Below are 20,726 nucleotides of genomic sequence, written 5' to 3' on the forward strand. Positions count from 1 at the left end.
GTTGTCCTCTTGGGTTCTGAAATCACAGCCGTGTGATAAGGAGGTTTAGGGGAGGAGAGGCTGGGTCCCCGTCACCCTGTGGCTTGGCTCAGGGACCACACTGGACCTGCGTTACAACAGAGGGAAATCGGGTGTGTGGGTGTCCTGGTAATTTGTGGGTCTGCTGCTGCTGCTAAGCCCGACTCTGTGCGACCCCATAGATGGCAGCCCATCAGGCTCTTCTGTCCATGGGATTCTCCAGGCAAGAATACTAGAGTGGGTTGCCATTTCCTTCTCCAATGCATGCATGCATGCTAAGTCAATTCAGTCATGTCCGACTCTGTGCGACCCCATAGACAGCAGCTCACCAGGCCCCTCCATCCACGGGATTCTCCAGGCAAGAATAGTGGAATGGGTTGCCATTTCCTTCTCTGAATTTGTGGGTCTACAGAAGCGAAAAATGACAACCTTCTCCATTGAGATGGATTATTTCAAAAGAACACAGAGATTCCTGCTTTATTGTTTATCTGGAATGAGAACAACGCTTTTTTCCCAAGCTCCAGTTTGCTTTATTTTTTCATTTTACAAATTATTTTTGAAAAAAATCAAATGTATTTAAAGAGTGTGTATATATGCCATGTAATTTATTTTTAAAAAGTTAATATAGTTGGTTTATAATGTTAGTTTCACGTGTACAGCACAGTGATTCAGTTATACATATATATATATCTATTCTTTTTCAGATGCTTTTCCCTTGTAGCTTATTATAAAATATTGAATATAATTCCATGTGCTATACAGTAGGACATCGTTGTTTATTTTGTATACCGTTTGCTTTTAATTTGTGATTTAAAAAAAATGTATATTTTATTGAAGTATAATTGACTTACAATGTTTCAGGTGCAGAGCAGGGTGATTCAATTATACAAATACACATATATAAAAAAAATACACATATATTATTTTTGAAATTATTTTCCATCACAGGTTATTACAAGATATTGACTATAGTTCCCTATGCCATACAGTAAACCTTTGTTGCTTATTGAATATATATTTTTAAATTAGAAATCTAGCATTCTATTCATACTAAGTTAAACAAGCAGAATCAAAATATAATTTTTTTAGTTATGCAAAAATTCATACATTTTCTAAAATATGTATATGTATTTATATATATATACACACACAAAAGCTTTTATACTACACTTGATAAAAATTGAGAAGGAATACCAAAAAAAAATGAAGAGATGGAGAAATTGGAGAACATAAACTAAATGAAATAGGAGCACTGAATATGAAATAGAAAAAGTGAAACAAACTAGGTAAAAGTAAAAGATCGTCATATAGTCTAGTTGTTTTTAAACATGACTGCTCATTAGGAATCTGGAGCTCCAGAGAAAAAAAGCAATACCTGAGCATTTTTATTCTTCAAAAAATTTTAAGGTAATTCTGATATGCATCTGGATTTTAAAAAGTGATCCCAGACCCCAGACCTGTGTCGCCTCAGACCAAACAACTGCAAGGGATGGAGTGCAAACCCACACATCAGCAGATAATTGGATTAAAGCTTTATTGAGCAAGGCCCTGCCCACCAGAGCAAGACCCAGTTTTTCCCATGCCAGTCCCTCCCATCAAGAAGCTTACACAAGCCTCTTAGCCTCATCCATCAGAGGGCAGACAGAAGAAGCACCATCTCACAGCAGCTAAAACAACAACCATATTACAGAAAGTTAATCACAGTGAAAAAGCAGAAAGGTATGTCCCAGATGAAGGAACAAGATACAGCCCCAGAAAAACAACTAAATGAAGTGGAGATAGGCAACCTTCCAGAAAAAGAATTCAGAATAATGACAGTGAAGATGATTCAGGATCTCAGGAAAAGAATGGAGGCAAAGATTGAGAAGATGCAAGAAATGTTTACCAAAGACCTAGAAGAACTAAAGAACAAACTGAGATGAATAATACACTAGAAGGAATCAATAGTGGAATAACTGAGGCAGAAGAACAGATAAATGACCTGGAGGACAGAATGATGTAAGTCGCTGTCACAGAACAGAATGTAGAAAAAAGAATGAAAAGAAATAAAAACAGCCTAAGAGACCTCTGGCACAACATTAAATGTACCAACATTCACATTATAAGGGTCCCAGAAGGAGTAGAGAGAATGGACCTGAGAAAATATTTGAAGAGAGAGTCGCTGAAAATTTTTCAAACATGGGAAAGGAAATAGTCAACTAAGTCTAGGAAGCACCAAGAGTCCCAAGAAGGATAAACCCAAGGAGGAACGCACTGAGACACATGGTAGTCAAACTGACAAAAATTTAAAAAGATAAAATATTTAAAAAGCAACAAGGAAAAAATGACAAATAACATACAAGGGAACTCCTATCAGGCTATTAGCTGATTTCTCAACAGAAACTCTACAAGCCAGAAGGGAAGGCGAGATTTAAAGTGATGAAAGGGGAGAACCTTCAACCAAGAATACTCTACCCAGCAAGACTCTCCTTCAGATTTGATGGAGCAATCAAAAGCTTTCCAGACAAGCAAAAGTTAAGAGAATCCACCACCAAACCAACTTTACAACAAATGCTAAAGTAACTTCTCTAAGCAGGAAACACAAGAGAAGGAAAAGACCTACAGAAAATAAACCCCAAACAAATAAGAAAACGGTAATGGGATCATACATATCGATTATTACCTTAAATGTAAATAGATTAAATGCACCAACCAAAAGACATAGACTGGCTGGGTAGATGAAAACATGTGCATTTATACACTTCCACTTACCACATCACTCTGCTTGAGCCCCCTCCCTCAATTGTATGTAATTATTTTGTATTGTTAAGTTAGTCATATTCCCATTACGGCTTGCAATTGTAATTATCTTTTATTTTTTATCTGGCTATTGATTGTGAAAACTGATAAACATCTTTTACTTATTGTGATTATATAACTATTACTCACTTAATACCATTGTATCATGATTGGTCAACAGAAAAATAATAGAACTCTGTATCAACAAAAGTGAAAGTCATTCAGTTGTGTCCAACTCTTTGCACCCCATGGATTATACAGTCCATGGAATTCTCCAGGCCAGAATACTGAAGTGGGTAGCCTTTCCCTTCTCCAGGGGATCTTCCCAACCCAGGACTCGAACCCATGTCTCCCGCGTTGCAGGCAGATCTTTACCAGCTGAGCCACAAGGGGAGCCCAAGAATACTGGAGTGGGTAGCCTATTCCTTCTCCAGCGGATCTTCCTGACCCAGGAATCAAACCGGAGTCTCCTGCACTGCTGGCAGGTTCTTTACCAGCTGAGCTATCAGGGAAGCCCTAAACTAGGATGTAATAGAAAAACCTGTAATCACTTTTTAAAATTAAAAAAAGAAAAGAGTAGCAGTTGGATATTTTGTAGAATGTTCCTCAGAGTTTTTCTGATGTCTCCTAATGATTAGACTTGTGTCATAGATTTTAAGGGGGTGGCTGAGTGACTGCCACAGAGGTACAGCACCCTTCTTATAATATCACCATGATGTGTCATTGATAATGCTGCCTGAATCTCTGGGTTTAGGTGGTGGCTTCTGGTTTCTACCCTGTGAAGTTACTATTTCTCCTTAACACTGTTTGAGGTTCAGCCAGCCTACCTCAAGGAGAGGGGTGTTAAACTTCACCTCCTACAGGGCAGAATATCAAATAATCTGTGTTCATATGTAAAACCACCACAATAGCTATTAAATATTTGGGGGATCAGATATTCTGAAACTGTCCAAATGTTCTGTTTCTCCTTAAAGTTTTCCCACTAATTTTGGCAACCATCAATGGATCTTGCCGGAAGCAGCTATTACTCTGTTATTCTAAAGATGGTTTTCTGTTTCCCTCATTCATTCTACATTATTAATTGGGATTCTTCCATAAAGAAAGTTCTTTCTGTCCCATCCATTTGCATATTCATTAGCATATGCATATCATATGGACTCATGGATATTTATTTTATTCTTTGTGTTGTAACACAGTCTGTCATTTATTTTTTGTGCTCAGATCTTCCAGCTTTAGTCTTTGGAAGCTCTTTCAATTTGGCTTCTGGTCCTTTGATGTTTTTGTTTGTTTGTTTTAACACTTCCTCACTTTCTGGCACTACAAGATGTTCCAGGCTTATCTTGTAATATTTTCCCCACCCCAGCCTCAGAATTAGCTATTTCTCCAAGGAATTCTAGTTCCCTTCACCGGGGAATGGTATTTAGAAATCAGGATCTGAGTACTGAGTGTGTTCTTTGTTATGGAGGTGTCAGGACTTCTAGGCTCTTGGAGGACGGGGCTAGGAAGTGTGTGTGTTTTTAGTGACCCGTGTATGCACACACGTTTGTATTTATTTCTGTACTTGTGTACATGAAATAAACATTAGTTTGTATTAGTGCCTCTGACTGATCTAGCGCTACAGAGCTATTTCTGGCTTCCCCCTTGCATATTCATAACTTCTTTTTTTTTCTGACAGTGAAGAATTTGTCTCTCATTATTGATGGTGGCCCTTATAGTTTTTATTTGTTTAACCCAGTTATATGTGTAAAGTATTTTCAGAGTTGCTCACCTGTACTGCTGTAAGACGTAACTTTATCAACTAGAGTGCAGTGTTTGTGCAACGTTCTTGTCTTAGTAGCCTTGTTATATCCATTCAGAACATATTTTCCAAAGTTATTTCTGTCAATTCCTTTCTTCCCCTCCCCCTTAAGTGAGGTTATTTCACTCGTAATACAGTTAGTTTCATTTGTCAGTCTGCATCCCATCCTGGTTCCCAGGACATCTTGTATGATATGTATATGTATGTGTGTGTGTATATGTTTGCCTGCATCGGGTCTGAGCTGCGGCACGCCAGGTCTTCACTGTGTCACGCAGCTCTTTGATTGCAGCGCGTGGACTCTCCATTTGCAATGCATGGGCCTAGTTCTGTGGCACATGGGATCTCATGGTCAAACCCGTGCCCCAGGCATCGCAAGGTGGATTCTTAACCACTGGAGCAACCAGGGAAGTCCCTGTACTTTTCAGTGTTCATGAAATACAAAGTTCATTCTTTGTGGTATACGGTTCTGAAGGGTTTGGTGAACGCTTGGCCACAGATGCGCCATCACAGCACCACACCCTGTTATGTCTATCAGGCAGCCCCTCACCTCTTTTTTAAAATTGAAGTTATTTATTAGAATAAATGATTTCATGGGTCCTTATAGTGTATTTTTTGTTTTTTTACTAAAATAAAACACGTAATGCTAAAGTCGTTCCTTCAGAGCAGCTTTTGACATGAAATACTCTGCAGGTCAGCCAGGGCTGGAGTCCTTGTTTTGTTAGACTGAAATTGTTAGCAAAACAAGTGAAGAGGACCATGGCTTTACTCGATTTTTGTCCCAGAATGATAGTGTCTTTGATGTGGCTTCCCAGGGAAGAATTTCCTCTCTAGACAGGCATGTCTGATTTTCCTGTTCCTAGTGGAGCAGGTGAAGACCAGTTAAAAAAATCAGACCGAGGCCACCCCTGCAGATGTTTCAGCAGTCTCTCGTGCCGACCATTGATCTGTATTCCATTTCCTCTTCTATCTACTTTTTTTTTTTTTACAGTTTTGCACTTTCTCCCTTTTTCTATGTCTATTTTTATGTGCATTTATATAGTAAACTTTATGTATTTTGTCCTGACTGTGCCTCTGTCTCTAAACTCTAGATTTTTCTCTCATACTGCCCTGTTTCTGTCTCCTTACAACTAGCTTTAATGTAAAATTAAAAAAATATATATTTTTTTGCATTGGCTGTATTTATTGAATGTATAATCTGGTCTGAACTTAAAATATAAGTAGATTGAAAGTTTCACTCTTTGTTAAGATAAGAAAAAGCAAATTAAATTGCTTCATAATAATTTGTTTATTCTGTGTATGACTCAGACGCCATCAGTAGGAAATGGTTTTCATACACTGGTGTTAGAGAAGAAACAGAATGTATTCTTCCACCTCAAGTCCAGTGGCATTAAAACCAGTGTGCACAGACCCCTCCTCCCCACCCCAGCACCTCCACCCCCACCCTGGCTGTGCCCTCCTTCCTCTGCCCTTCTAGGCTGACCCCCCAGGCTCTGGTTTACCGGGTGGTTTGATGCTGAGGGACATATAGGACCCAGCCATTCCTCCTCCCCCTCGCCAGGTTGCCCCCCTCAGCTTCCTTTAGTGATGGGACTCCTCCCACTGTGACCCTGGAAGGGTTCCCTGGACTGTGTGAACCCCTCTGCCTGAGAAGGGAGGGTGAGGGGAGGGCTCCCTCCAGGGCATTAGCTCTTCAGACACTGTCCAGGTACCACTTGATAGACTTTTCATCTGCTGTGCCCTGGCCTGGTTAGTGGGAGCTGTGGTCAGGAATCTTCTATGGCTTTGGCCTGGAGATGAGTTAAAGGAAATAGCAATCTGAATTGGCGTCAGCAGGGCCTCGCTGACGTCTTGCTGCTTAGCGGAGCCCTGGAGCAGGATGTGATAGTGCTGAGGCTCTGTCTAGAGTCATGGGGGTACACGTGCTGTGCCCAATAAATCTGGGATTCAAGACAAGATGCTCTGTGTCCAGGGTGTAAGTCAGGGTCCCCCAGAGAAATGCAGCAAACAGGGTGTGTGTGTGTGTGTGTGTGTGTGGCTAGAACAGAATGCATTTCCTTTACGTATGTATGTTCTATACACACACAGAGATTTACTGTTAAGAACTGGCTTGTGTGATTATGGAGGCTGGTGACTTGAAACTCTGCAGGGAAGGCCTGCAGGCTGGAGACCAGGAGGGCTGAGAGTGCCCTCCTGCCTGGGAGACTGGCATTTTTGATTTGTTGGTGCCTCCTGACTGATTGGATGAGTGCTGCCCACACCCCACCCCACACACACACATTAAAGAGGACAGTGCAGTTAAAGTCCACAATTTAATACTAATCACAGGTGGCACTATTGGTAAAGAACCCGCCTCCCAGTGCAGGAGACTTAAGGAATACAGGTTCTATCCCTGGGTCGGGAAGATCCCCTGGAGAAGGGAATGGCAACCCACCTCAGTATTCTTGCCTGGAGCATCCCATGGACAGAGGAACCTCGGGGGCTGTAGTTCATAGGGTCGCAAAGAGTCAGACACAACTGAAGCAACTTAGCACACACACACAACACAAACACTCTCAAGTTAACACTTGGACCATCGCAGTCAGATTTACTTGGAACTCCATGATGCTTGGTTGGTTCTCTTCATACTTGATTTGTAAGGGTCTCTTTGAATAACCATTTAGTTGAGCCAGAGTAACAACAGGCCAGCTTTAACCAGAGCTTCAGCTGCCTGTGTTCTCATCAGAACCCTCTACAATGTGTCTGGAAAATATCACTGACATGGACCTTCTCCCCCTGCTCTTAAATTCCGTAAAACTTGCTTAAGGAACCGAAGCAATGTTGAAAACGTACTGTGATGGGAGGCCTTCTTCCAGGGACAGGCCCTGCTCACCAGGCACGCAGGCGTGGTCTCGAAGGGCGGATGTGCAGCCTTCTCACTGGAGGGCCTGCACTGCTGTTTATATTTAGCCCGGAGTCCTGGGACCTGCGAGGCGGCTCGCGGTGGAACCTCTGTGCGCCCGCGCGGCCCCGGGCCCGCTCACTGGACTGGACGGAATGTCAGCAGCTAAATATAACTCTTTACAGACACACGCAGGCAGGCGAGTCCCGAGTGAGCCAAGCATCCGGCTTTAGTGGAAACATTTTCTAACAGAGTCGCTTTCCCCTCTCAGTTTACAGTAATGAATGTAAACCCAGATCAGTGTGATTTTTCATTGAGAGCTGTCTCTGCAGTTAAGATGGTTGCAGGCACTCAGAAGGCAAAAGGAAGGCCTCCGCCTGGCCTGGCCCAGGAGCCAGCAGGCCTGTCTTGCTATTCAGATTGGTTTTGTTTCCACGGGAGGAGAAGATGGGCAGTTTGCACTTCGCCATCTGATGTGTATGGATGTGGGTTGAGTGGTGCCTTTGGGGTTTCATTTTCCCTCTGTTTCAGACTGCCTCAGGACATAGGCACCAGTGTGGGCTCTGGGGTAAGTGACCAGAGCAGGGTACCCTCTGCGGAGTTGGCTGCCTGCGGCCGAGATGGCCTTACCTCAGCAGCTGTTCCAGCTCACAGTCTACTTTTCTATGACTGTTTTTTATTGTTATCAGTTCCTTCGGCCTGGGGATCCAGAAGCACTTGGTAGCCAGTGATTCTTGAGAAAGCAAAGTGGGGGCAAGCCGAGTCCTCATACCCAGCAACAGGCCTGTGCTTCTGGGGACCGGGCTCTGCACTTGGGGTGACCCTGGTTTGACATGAGGGGCTTGGAGAGACACAGACCCGGGCCCTTCCCAGCCTGCTGAGTTAGAATTCGGGGTATGTCCTCTAGGGCCAAGGAGGTGGAGTGGGACGTGGGCTTTTAAATGGGGCCCCAAAGTAATCTCCCCACAGCCTGCCTGGCGTCAGACCCCCAGGCCTGGGGGTCTCGCAAAACAAAGTAGAAATATGTACTTGCTACTCAGAGTTGTGGCATTGTTCCAGACCAGGAGAGCAACGCAGGCGTCTGGGTGGTGGGGGACGGGGACAGGAGGCTGCAGGACCCAGCGAGGCCTCCTCCCTGCCTGCCCGCTCCTCTGCTCCCCAGATTCAGTGTCCTGGCTTCCTGGAAGGAGGAGGGAGCTGCTGGAGACAAGACACCATTGCCATGCCTTCCAGAGGCTTCCTCAAGGCTGTTTCCCTGGCCTCTCGGCTAAGGAAGGTCCTGCAGAACAGAGTAATGTGAGCGGGACTTCAGGGTCTGAATCAGGCTTCCTTCAGCCCCAGATCCTCTTCTCACCTGCTGTTGCTGCTCTCTGTATAAATAAGGGACTGTTTGAGCAGTGAAGTAGGGACTGTGCATTGAAACTCCTGGCTTCTGGTTTTGGTTCTTTGCTCATAGATGTGAACCAGCTGGGTGCATGGTCACCCCGCCCCTGACAGAACCTGGGAGGGGGCAGTGCTTTCAGGAGATGCTGGAGCCAACCCACAGGGTGAAACCCCAGCAGCACTCTGGCCTTCCCACCCCTCCTGCTTGGCTCTTTCCTCAGCAGGCTGGGCGTCAATCCTATTATGAGAAAAACCCCAGCGCTTCAGTTCTCCTTCTCAGCAGGAGAATGGTCGAGCCACAAGCAGCCCCAACCCCACGCTGGCTGCTGGTGCGTGTCCAGGCCTCACTCCTCCCCCTGCTGACCCTGACATGCGTTCTCCATCTGGCAGCCTCGCCGCCACCCACCACAGTCTCTTAGGAAGAGCACCCGTTTTCCCTTGCAGACCACTGTCTAGAGGGGTGGGGTCCTTATCCTTCCAGAGCTCAGTCTCCTAACCAGATGACACTGGGACTAGACACTGACCTGGCCCTCTGGCTCCTACTCTGCATCTGCTGAGCTGGCACCCCAGCCAAGGGGCAAAGGAGGGTGTCCAAGCGGTGACTCGTGCAGTGAAACACCTCCGTACCCACCCCACCATCTCTCTGGCTTGTTGAATGGATGGTTGTGACCTGGAGCTCAGAGCACAGGTCTTCACGTATTCTTACCTGTGTTGTCAGCTGAGGCCCAGGAAGGCCGTCTCTGGGGATGGCAGATTTTCCTAGAGGCCAAGCAGCCGAAGGACTCTTCATAGGTGGTCAGTGTACCTACTTAATCTTTTCACCCAAGAAAATCGGCTAAAACATTTTGAGACCATGATAACCAATTACAACATTGTTTAAACTCATGGAGAGTCAGGAGCTAGTTTTGAAAGGGATCACCATGCAAATAGCATATTTTGATTTCATCCATTAGCTTCACTCAACTAAACTTCATGAAAATCACCATGTTGTTATTTTTCTTTTTTTATTCAAGACTGGAGAAAGCCTTTAATGTTGGGAACCACAGGTTAGATAAACAGCAAATCCAGCGAAGTGAACCCTTGCGTGGCTGGTAACTGTACCCAGAATGTCCATGCCATCCTACTGGGAAGTGCCAGGCCAGAGGGAGGAATGGCAGGAAGGCCTATGTGGATCTGGGAGATGATAGAAAGATTAACAGTGACTCCAAGCAAGATAAAATTTAAAAAAAAAATTTTTTTATTGTGATAACATTGATTTATAACATTATATAAACTTCATGTGTACAACATTATACTTCTGTTTCCACTACAGCTGCTCACCACCAAAAGTTTAGTTTCCATCTGTCACTGTACTGCTCACCCCTACACCCGTCCCCACCCGCTCTGTAACCGTTACTCTCTCTTCTTGACCTATCATCCTTTGGTTTGTTCATTTATTTTCTCATTTCCTTTGCTTGCTTTCCTATTTCACCGGTGACTGAAATCACACGGTACTTATCTTTCTCCATCTGACGTTTCACTTGGAATAACAACTCAAGTTTCATCCATGTTGTTGCAAATGGCAAGATTTCATCCTTTGTATAGCGGTGTAATATTCCATCCCACCCGGATTTATACATTCACATTGCCCCCCACCCCCACCCCGCCACACACACCTTTTATCTGTTTTTCCACTGATGGCCACCTAGTTTGTTTCCGTATCTTCGCTACTGTAAATAATGCTGCAGTGAACATTGGTGTGCATATATCTTTTATAGTTAATGTTTTGTTTTCTTCTGATAAATATCCAGGAGTGGAGAAATTGCTCAGTCATATCTAACGTTGAGTAGAACCATTTTTGGATTCCTGAAGCATTCCTGGATAAATCCCACTTGTTCGTGGCATATGATCTCTTCAGTGTATTGTTATATTCCGTTTGCTCATACTTTGCTGAGGTTTTTTGCATCTATGTTCCTCAGAGATACCGGCCTGTAATATTCTTTTTGTGTGTCACCTTTGTCTGGTTTTGGTATCGGGGTGATATTGGCCTTGACAAATCAGTTAGGAAGCCTTCCCTCCTCTTCCATTTTGGCGTAGTTTGAGAAAGACAGGTATCAAATCACTGAATGTTTGTTAGGATTTACCAAGGAAGCTGTCTGGTCCCGGACTTTTGTGTTAGGGGAGGTTTTGGTTACAGTTTCAATCTCCTTACTAGTGATGGGTCTATTTGGATTTTCTTTCTTCATGATTCAGTCTTAGAAAGTTGTACGGATTTAAGAATTTGTCCGTTTCCTCTGGGTTGTCCAATCTGTCGATGTGTAGCTCTTCTCTTGCAGTCCCTCACAAATACATACTTAGAAGGAAGGTCCTGAGAGCTCTAGCGTCTTTATTCTGGGGCAAAGAAAGAGAGCGCACTCTGGAAACTCTCCTCTTTTCTCCGGGTTCCTTCTGGTGAAGGTCAGACCGAGAGAAAGCTGTCACCCTGCCGTTTCTTAAAAGACTAGATTGTGGAATAGGATGTCTTCTGTCCCCTGTGGCTAGTGACTGCAGCCTCCATGAAGGAAAATCTGGCCTCAGATGCAGGCTCTCTGCCGTTTCAGAGCCGCATCGTCTCTGACTTGGCTTTTCTTTCTCCTCTCAGGCTGCTTGATCGGGGCTGTGAATCTCAAATCCAGCAACCGAACCCCAGTGGTTCAGGAATTTGAAAGTAAGTACAACGGAGGCTTGAGGCAAAGGGGCATTACTCGGTGGTCTGGCGGCCGACACAGGACAGGCACACGGACGTGCGTGCCCAAGAGGCCCGTCGGCACCCCCGGTGTGCACGCGTGTCAGCGCAGCATGGCCTCGGCGGCTCTTGGCAACTCAGCAGGCTCCCTGCTGGCCACCACCTGGTCCCTGGCGCGTCTGCATTTACATGGCCAAGAGCATTCTGACGTAGAAGCACAGGATGAGGGGGACGTGCACTCTCTTTGCTAATCATCTTCATTGTTTTTCTGGCTAAAATTAAATTTTCTCAGAGTCTGGCACTAGCTGGATTTTTAATCTACACGACAGACCTAAATAGACATAGCTCGTAGGGTCTGGGTATACAAGTGAACCTGAAATTGTTCCACAATCACAGAGAGTTTTCTCTCCCTTTTTTCTAACCCCTTTCTCATTAGGTGTGGAACTATCTTGTATCATTACGGATTCACAGACAAATGACCCCAGGATTGAATGGAAGAAGATCCAAGATGAACAAACCACCTATGTGTTTTTCGACAACAAGATTCAGGGTATGATCCTGTGGTCCTCTTTGTACAGAAGGCCCTGGTGTGCACTTGCGGCCAAGACTTGGCTCTGCGTGGACCTACATCTGGAGCCGGAATTGGTTTTCTGTCTGTTTTCCTATGGCGAATTCGAGCCTGCAGAAGTGGTGAGGATAGGGGTGGAGCCTCCCTGTAGCTGCCTCTCTGCTTCAGTAAATATCACCTCCTCAGGAGGACTTTAGTTTCCATGCAGCCATCTCTTTGAGGTATCTAGTGAACGTTCTCTGAGGCCACCTCCCTCTCGTGAGCCATGACTTACAAGTTCAGTGACTTCAGCAGCAGCGGGACAGCAGTGACCACTGCATATACCTGGATGCCGATAACACCTCGCAGGAGAGCAAGGCAGGGGTGCAGAGTTGTGTCTGACTCTTTGCAGGAGATGCTGGGCCAGGAGCACGCGGGGCACAAAGACATGGAAGCATAGGGAGCTTCATGACGTACTCTGCATATAGGTTAAATAAGCAGGGTGACGATATACAGCCTTGACGTACTCCTTTCCCAATTTGGAACAATATAACTGTGTGTGTTAGAGGTTGTGCAGGGCTTGTGCTTTTGGCGTCATATCTGAGAGATCACTGTCTAGTCCAAGGTCATGTGGTTCACATCTCTTTCTTCCTAAGGGTTTGAGTGTAGCTCGTGCAGTAAGGTGTGTTGTGTATGGTGTGGGCTGCGAGGTCGGGGTCCAGGTCGCTCTTGCACGGGGGTACCCTGTGGTCGCAGCACTGTCTGTGGAATGCTCCTTGTCTTTTGGTGCCGGGTGACTAGTTTTCTCCTTTAACGGGAAAGCCTTAGGGGGAGCCAGGCATCTGCAGGGACTCCCTCAGTGCCTCTCCTCTCACAGGAGACCTGACCGACCGTGCAGAGCTGCTGGGGAAGACGTCTCTGAAGATCTGGAACGTGACGAGGAAAGACTCGGCCCTTTACCGCTGCGAGGTGGTTGCTCGGAATGACCGCAAGGAGATCGACGAGATCGTCATCGAGTTGACCGTGCAAGGTGGGGGTGCACGCGGGGCAGAGGCCCCTTGCCCTCGGCTCGGCGTCTGCTGGTGGAAAAGACCAGCTTCCTTTTCTTCCAGAGTCACGTCCCTGTGGGTGTGGCAGGACCCACAGGGGCTAGGCAGGGAGGGCTTTTGAGAGCTACAGGTCGGGGTTGCGGAGGGAAGTGGAGCTTCTGCCTCGCCCCTCACAAGCCGGAGGCACTGGAAAGGCTGGGGGTCTTCACGGGGGCTGGGATTCCCACTGTGGAGCAGCTTTCTCAGTGGGCTCGGGTAAAAGCAGGCCTTGCTGCTGGTTCTCACCCCCGCCCACTCTCCTCCCACAGTGAAGCCGGTGGCCCCGGTGTGCAGGGTGCCAAGGGCCGTGCCTGTGGGCAAGGCGGCCACCCTGTCCTGCCAGGAGGGCGAGGGCTTCCCGCGGCCGCACTACAGCTGGTACCGCAATGACGTGCCACTGCCCACAGACTCCAGGGCCAACCCCCGCTTTCGAAACTCCTCTTTCGTCTTAAACCCTGAGACGGGCACTCTGGTAAGAGCTCCGGGAAGAGGTGCGGTATGGGCGTCTGTGCTGTGGGCAGAGCACCTGTGAGCAGACAGGAGACCAGAGCTACAGACCCTAATATCAGGAACCACCACTTCCCCCCGACCCCGCCCTTTATAGACAGGAAAGCCTGTAAGTGGGTGCAGGAGGGCAGGCAGAGCTGAGGGGACAGTGGCCAAGGGGAGTGCAGGGCAGCCTGCCCAGCGCCATCTGGAGCAGAGTCTGGAGGCAGTGGGCCTTGCTCACTGGCCACACAATGACATTGCAACATTGTTGGTGTGTTCCGGCTGCTCATGGTGTCATGGGCAAGACTGAGCCACATTGTTGTGTTTGGGGACAGCCCCTGGTGGGGAGGTGGGACAGCACTGGGTCTCCCTTCACTCCCGACGCCTGGCAGGTGTTCAGCGCCGTCCACAAGGAGGACTCAGGCCAGTACTACTGCATCGCATCCAATGACGCGGGCTCGTCGCGCTGCGAGGAGCAGGACATGGAAGTGTGTGAGTGTCTGCTGAGCCTCGACCCGGGGGCTGGCGGGCCGGTCACGCTCGCTGGTGCCCTCAGCTCAGTGCCAGCTGCTCTCTGCAGTGCGCACGGGCTCCCTGGAATCTGCCGGGTCTGGTGGGAGGACCCTCTGAAGGACTGACCCACGGGTTCTCTGCTCAACCCACAGCTTTCACTGAAGTATCCTGAACTCCATTTCTTTGGTAACTGATAGAATCATGGAAACGTAAGGTTGTGTAAGGTCTCTAGGAATTTACCCAGTCTAACTTTTTTGCAGTAAGCGGAAACTAGGGCTCACCCCAGTAATTTATGCTGTTGGGGTGATTCTTCCTCTGGGCTGTCGGAGCTCAGTGGAGGTGGGCAGGGTCCAGGGCCCACCCCAGGTCCCCACAGGGACCCCGTGGAACCGGTCCCCAGGGGACTCCCCAGCTGCTGCCAGATTTGGGGAGCTGCTCTTGGGCAGGAAGAAGATTCCTGGGCTGTGCCCCAGAGTTCCTGACCCGAGAGACGGAGCTTGGAAACTGACGTTATGAAATCAGAATTCAAATGCATCTTTAACCATGTGTTCACATTCAAGAACCCTCTACCAGACAAGGGAGAACTGCAGCAGCTCCCAGCCTGGACAGCGTTGGTCGATACACCCCTGTGTGGTTTCCACTGTGCTTTTATCTGCACAAAGGGTGCAGCCTCAGGCCCCACACTGAAGCTCGAGAGTGCAGCTGAGGGTCTCCTTGAGGGACGGCTGGTGGCTGCAAGGCCACGTTCTTAGCTCCTATTTGCCCTTTTAACGACCACTTGAAGCTAAATAATCAGCAAAGAAAAGCCCTCGAAATTTAGGGGTTTTTCTTCCTTAGGACTCTGGCTCCTAGTTCTGATCTGTAGGGGAACCGTTTCTCAGTAAGAAAGCCCTAGGATGTGCCCCAGAGGCTTGTTACTCCCCAGGGCGCAGGCCATGCTCCGTGGCTGTGGCGGCTGTGGTGCAGCAGGTGGTGTCACAGCCTGTGGGCAGAGCTGCTCCAGGCTGGGGGTGGTATTGGTGGGGGGACAGCATCTTCTCACCCCTCGCTTTCTCCAGATGACCTCAACATCGGCGGCATCATTGGGGGGGTCCTAGTCGTGCTGACCGTCCTGGCCCTCATCACAGGGGGCATCTGCTGTGCCTATAGACGTGGCTACTTCATCAGCCATGACCGGAGCGGGGAAAGGTGAGCCTGTCCTGCGTGAACAGCGTGCCCTGAGCATTGCTATGGCCTGTCAGGCGTCACCCAGCTCCTCTGCTCTGTTTCAGCTACAAGAACCCAGGGAAGCCAGATGGAGTTAACTACATCAGGACAGATGAGGAGGTAAGGGAGCCTGGAGACGGTGTCTCCACAGGGAAGATGGCATCCCCCCGAAAACCAGGCGGGTCCCCAGGAGAGAGATTTGAGTTATGTCCAGCACACGAGCCCCTCAGCATGCCCCCGGCGGTGTGCTCATGGGGCATTCGGTCCGCAGGCCTTGTGGCCATTCCCATCTAAAAGCACATCGAGGGAAGTGGTGTCAGGCTCCTTTCCTACCTGCTGGCCACCCTCTAACCTGCTATGTTGGCCTTTCAGGGTGACTTCAGACACAAGTCCTCGTTCGTGATCTAGATGGTGGCACGGCAATGTGCACACACAGACACCTCCACGGGGGACCCTGCCAGGAGCAGCCCCGCAAGGGGCGCCAGATGGGGCTAGACACATGCACAAAAGCTTTTGTTTTGGCCAAAGTTGACCGCTACTCCTTTCTTACTTTTTAACAAGCTACACGAATAAAAGAGTTTTCCTGGAAATGGGCAAGTCACCACAAGGCGAGGAAGTGGCCGGGTTCGCGGAGCCAACCCCATGGGGTCTGCCAGCCTCGAGGTGGGCAGCCTGGGCTCAGGAGGCATGGTGACCTGTCCCGTGGTGGGGCCACGCCAGCATGAGCATCCAGGGCTGGCAGCCAGGGTCATGACCCGAGCCTTGGCTGCAGTGACAGGGCTTCACAGTGGCCCCGGGGCCACTTCATCCCCAGGCTTTGCCAAGATAGTCCTGGTGTCCATCTGAGGGATTCTTTTTGGGTCAGCATTTGATAACAGCAGCCCAAATCAGGACAGTAAACAGCTTGTTAGAAGGAGGGATCTTCTTAGCTGTGGGAACCCTGCTCATCCACAGAGGGTCCCAGCATTGGAGAGCCTTCATCTTGTGCTGAATCTGAAATGGTACTGACATGATGTTCTGCTTTTCTATGGGTGTTTATTTTATAAAATTTTACAGTCTAAATTTTTGCTAAAGATGTATTTTGATTATTGAAAATTTCTATTTAAATTGTAAATAAGTTGTCGTACGCCGTTAAATACTGTATCTTTTTTTTTTTTTTTTTTAAGTTCAACTTAAACTAGGGAGCCCAAACTGCTCCTGTTCAATTGGAAACACCACTGGTGGCTTAGGAAACCTTTGAGAAAACTCCAGCTGAGTAACCTCATGGTCTATTTGTGTCCGTGCACAAGAGACGCAGGGCTCCTGGGTGACCTTCCCTGGGCCTACCCCCACCCCTACCCCAGGCCCTGAGACACAGGTGCACCAGCCGCATGCCTGTTCAGAGCGGAGTTGGCTCCTGAGCCTCCAGGCCAGCCCTCATGCCCTCATCCACCTGATGCCGCGACACGGGCCCTGGGCAGAACAGCTCTGACAGTGCCCTTCACCTGCCATGTAGGTCCACCCAGGATAGTGTCAAGGGGGCTGGAAGGGTGGGGTCCAAGGGTGGGTCCTCCGTGTGGTCCCCCAGCCTGGCTTCCCGGAGCCCAAGCTCTGTGGCTGTGCGTGGCTCAGTAAACACAGCAGCTCTGCTGTCAGGCCTTTAAATTCCTTCTACTTACTCATGCGGGCCTCTCTTGTGCCTCAGCTGGTGAAGAATCTGCCTGCAGTGTGGGAGACCTGGGTTCAATCCCTGGGTTGGGAAGATCCCCTGGGGAGGGGAAAGGCTACCCACTCCAGTATTCTGGCCTGAAAATCCCATGGACTGTATAGTCCATGGGGTCACAAAAAGTTGGACATGACTGAGTGACTTTCACACACACACACACACACACACACACACACACACACACACACACTACTTATGCAGTTCATGGGATGGTCCAGGGCCAAAGGCAGTTTTGAAATCAAACCTGTCAACCACATTTACATTTGTTTCAAGACAGCAACCTCCGCTGTCCCTCTGCCATGAAGACAGTGCAGGTTCCGTCTCATCTCCCAGGAGGCTGTTGTTCGGGGTCATGAGGCCAGCCTCTAAAGATGGCAGGAAGGGTAGCCAGGCGACGGCCTGACTGACGGTGGGCAAAGCATGAGCCTGGGTTCAAGACAGTTTCCTGACGGTGATGAAGTCTTTGTCCACCCGACCCGCTGCCTGTTTCGAGGGGCGTCAGGAACACCATCCAGAGGCCTTTGTTCCTTGCGAGCAGGCATTCCCAGCCTCAGACACGCCGCTGCATTCACTCCTGACATGAAGCCTTTTGGAGCAGGAGCTTCGCAGAAGGTTGCTCCCGCTCATCTGTCACCGGATGGTTTTCACGTAGAAGAACATAGTCATCATGGGGCTAAACGTTCAGGGTCATAATTTTTTATACTTTGGGTTTTTTAATTGAACACTCAAGACTGTGTTGACCTTTCTTTTCTAAGTGGTGTGGACACTGCCATGAGAACTGGTAGCAGCGGAAGACAGCTCTTCATCCTCCTGGGGTAGCATCTTCTCTGAGTTTGTGACTTGAAAGCGCTAGACCTGAGAGGATCCTTTCTTCTCAACTCCTCTCGGCGGAGAGGGAGGCACCCTCTGTCCCGAGGGCAGCTCTGGTGACGGGGTGGCCTTCTTGGACCCTAAAACCTCCACCCCGCTGCCCCGTGCCCTGGCTCTGACAGAGGAGAGGGGAGTGAGTGTGGGTCTGGAAGGTCGCTGCCCGTCACTGTCGACATGCAGACAGAAAAGGAGTCTCGGGAGATTTTAAGGTGTAAACGAGGCAGGAGCCTGGAGGCCGCCCCTCCCGCCATGGCCTTGGTGTGGCTGCGGCTGCGCCTGGTGCCACGGACTTGTGCTACTAACACACCTGCACGTTGGTGTTTGTTAAACCTCATTTATAAAAGCTTCTCAAAAAAAAAGGCAGCAGCTCAGCCTCTTCATTTCCCTCCTTCCTGCTTCGGGTCAGGCACACCCTGGGTTCGAAAGGCTGGACGGAGGTGAGGGCGTTCCCCCAGGGGCCACCCTCTGACCCCGCTGTGCATACATGCGGAGTATGCCGTGCAGACATGTGCACACATGCCCACTCACACATGGGAAGCTGGGGGTCAGGACAGCATCTACTGTCTCATCCTCCCACCACTCCACACGTGGCGCACACAAACAGAAACCCTGTGCTTTTGTTCCTGCAGAACTGGGATGAAACCTGAGCCAGCCCAGTTTCTTTCTGCTCATTCTTGGACAGAGCACACACCTGCCAGTGTTTTAAGGAGACTGGTGGTACAGAGGAACCTAAGGCCCCCTCCACCGCAGGGATAGCCCTAAGTGGATTAGACGTAAAGCAGTGCTCCCGTTGCTCTGGTAAAAAAACACAGGTTTTCTCTAAGCAGGGACTGCAGTCTATGCTAAGACATCTGCTGTGGGGGAGATAGAAGACTTGAAACAAAGCTTGGGTCCCTTTTCCCTAAGGGAAAAGATTTGGTTGTATTCTTTTCAGACATTCTGTCTGTTTAATGACTACTGATAAAAGCCCTGTGCTAAAAGTACTCAGAGACTGTACTCATGCTTAACCTTTATGCATTTGAAGAATCTTTAAAAAGTTTGACATTTACAAATAACAAAATATAGTCAGGATTTTGACATCAGACATAGGAAGCTATGTACTGACTATAAGGAACTGCTCACAGTGGCAGCTTCCAGGGAGAAGCAGTCAGTTGGGCTTCTAGCAGGCCTGGCGGCACGACTTCTGAACTGGGTTGGAAGGGACTGGCCTGTGAGGGGAAGCATTGGCCCAGGTGAGACCATGTAGCTGATTTCCGAGCGGAATGTGATGGTCCCTGGTGAGGGGAATGGTTGGCAGAAGGTTGGCAGAGGCCTTCAGGGAGAGAAGCTGGGAGTACAGGGAGTACAGCTTCCGAGTACTTTTAGCACAGGGCTTTATCAGTAGTCATTTAACAGACAGAATGTCTGAGAAGAATACAACCAAATCTTTCCCCTTAGGGAAAAGGGACCCAAGCTTTGTTTCAGGTCTTCTATCTCCCCCACAGCAGATGTCTTAGAGAAGCTGGGGCAGGTGGAGCATAAGCGGTGTGTGTCCAGCTGCGGATCCCACAGCAGTGCCGGAGCCTGACCTCCCTGCTCCGGCTCCCATGACCACTTTCTGAGCACCAGCGATCACAGCCTCAGCAACTTTTTACATAGCACTGACACTATATTAGGCATTATAAGTAACCTAGAGATGATTTAAAGTACTTGAGAGGTGGTGTGGGTTATATGCAAACACTAGGCCACTTTATATGAAGGATTTAAGCACCCATGGATTTTGCTCCTGAGGGGTGTCCTGGAACCAATGCCCTAGTTCACCAAGACATTGGTTCATTACCAAGGGATGATTGTACATGTGCAGTGGAATATCCTTCAGCCTTAAAAGTGGAATGATGCTTCTTGTTACATGGATGTACCTTGGAAACCGCACCCGCCCCCCCCGCAAGAAATAATTCAGACATAGAAGAACAAATACTGTAGGGTCCCGCTTAGTGAGGTCCCTCGAGTAGGCAAATCCAGAGACAGTGGCCTGGAGGTTGCCTGGGGCTGGGTTCTGGAGAAGTAGGAGCTGCTGTTTGCTGGGGACAAAGTGTCTGGGACAGTGAACAAGTTGTGGACATGGATGGTGGTGTTGATTGCACATGTGAATGTATTGCCACTGGGGTTATACATGTAAGGGTGGTTAAAATGGTAAATTTTATGTTGTATATGTTGTACCGGGATAAGCAATATTTTTAAATAGTGATGATGGTGAGGATGTGGGAAAAATGAAAAACAGTGGGAATACAAAGACAGGGCCCTCGTGTCATATTCAGTTGTAGGAATCTCCCGAGATAAAAAATGCTACATTTGGTAAAGGGGAAATCTTGACGTCACCCTGACTGACTCTGTCTTCACTAACCTTCAGTCGGGTAGCAGAGCAGACTCCCTGATGCTCATGGTTCAAGAGTCTGAAAGCCAGACCTCAGACAGGACTGCTGAGTGACATGCACTGCAGATTATCCGTGACCACACAAGCATCCCCTTCACACCCTGTGGTCATGAATGCAGTTACACCAGCTGATGTTTTACCTGACATGTTCACTGAAAGAATTCAGGAGGCCTTAAGTAAAAATCATTAAGTATGTATAGTTATTAGGTATATGATTTCTGGTGTATGGGCTTCCCTGGTGGCTCAAACGGTAAAGAATCTGTCTGCTATGCTGGTGTAAATATCAACACTTTTAAAACTTACATCACTTTCTGGCATACCCAGTAGATTCCAAAT

The 20,726-nt window shown here is 48.2% G+C and overlaps 1 protein-coding gene across 1 annotated transcript in view; it reads left to right on the top strand.

Annotated features, from left to right (window-relative positions):
• JAM3 (junctional adhesion molecule 3) overlaps nucleotides 1–16,475 on the top strand; it is a 28,945-nt gene extending 12,470 nt beyond the window's left edge. The window contains exons 2-9 of the mRNA XM_086383659.1: nucleotides 11,476–11,541; nucleotides 11,996–12,109; nucleotides 12,984–13,136; nucleotides 13,464–13,666; nucleotides 14,076–14,175; nucleotides 15,255–15,384; nucleotides 15,468–15,522; nucleotides 15,775–16,475. Of these exons, the coding sequence (XP_086239785.1) occupies nucleotides 11,476–11,541; nucleotides 11,996–12,109; nucleotides 12,984–13,136; nucleotides 13,464–13,666; nucleotides 14,076–14,175; nucleotides 15,255–15,384; nucleotides 15,468–15,522; nucleotides 15,775–15,810 (857 nt within the window). The 3' untranslated portion in view covers nucleotides 15,811–16,475. The remainder of the gene's footprint in view (nucleotides 1–11,475; nucleotides 11,542–11,995; nucleotides 12,110–12,983; nucleotides 13,137–13,463; nucleotides 13,667–14,075; nucleotides 14,176–15,254; nucleotides 15,385–15,467; nucleotides 15,523–15,774) is intronic.
• Nucleotides 16,476–20,726: the final 4,251 nt, after the last annotated feature.

Source organism: Bos grunniens, chromosome 29, assembly GCF_055505025.1.
Source record: "Bos grunniens cultivar Pamir isolate PY7600 chromosome 29, Bosgru_T2T1.0, whole genome shotgun sequence".
Lineage (NCBI taxonomy): Eukaryota > Metazoa > Chordata > Mammalia > Artiodactyla > Bovidae > Bos > Bos grunniens.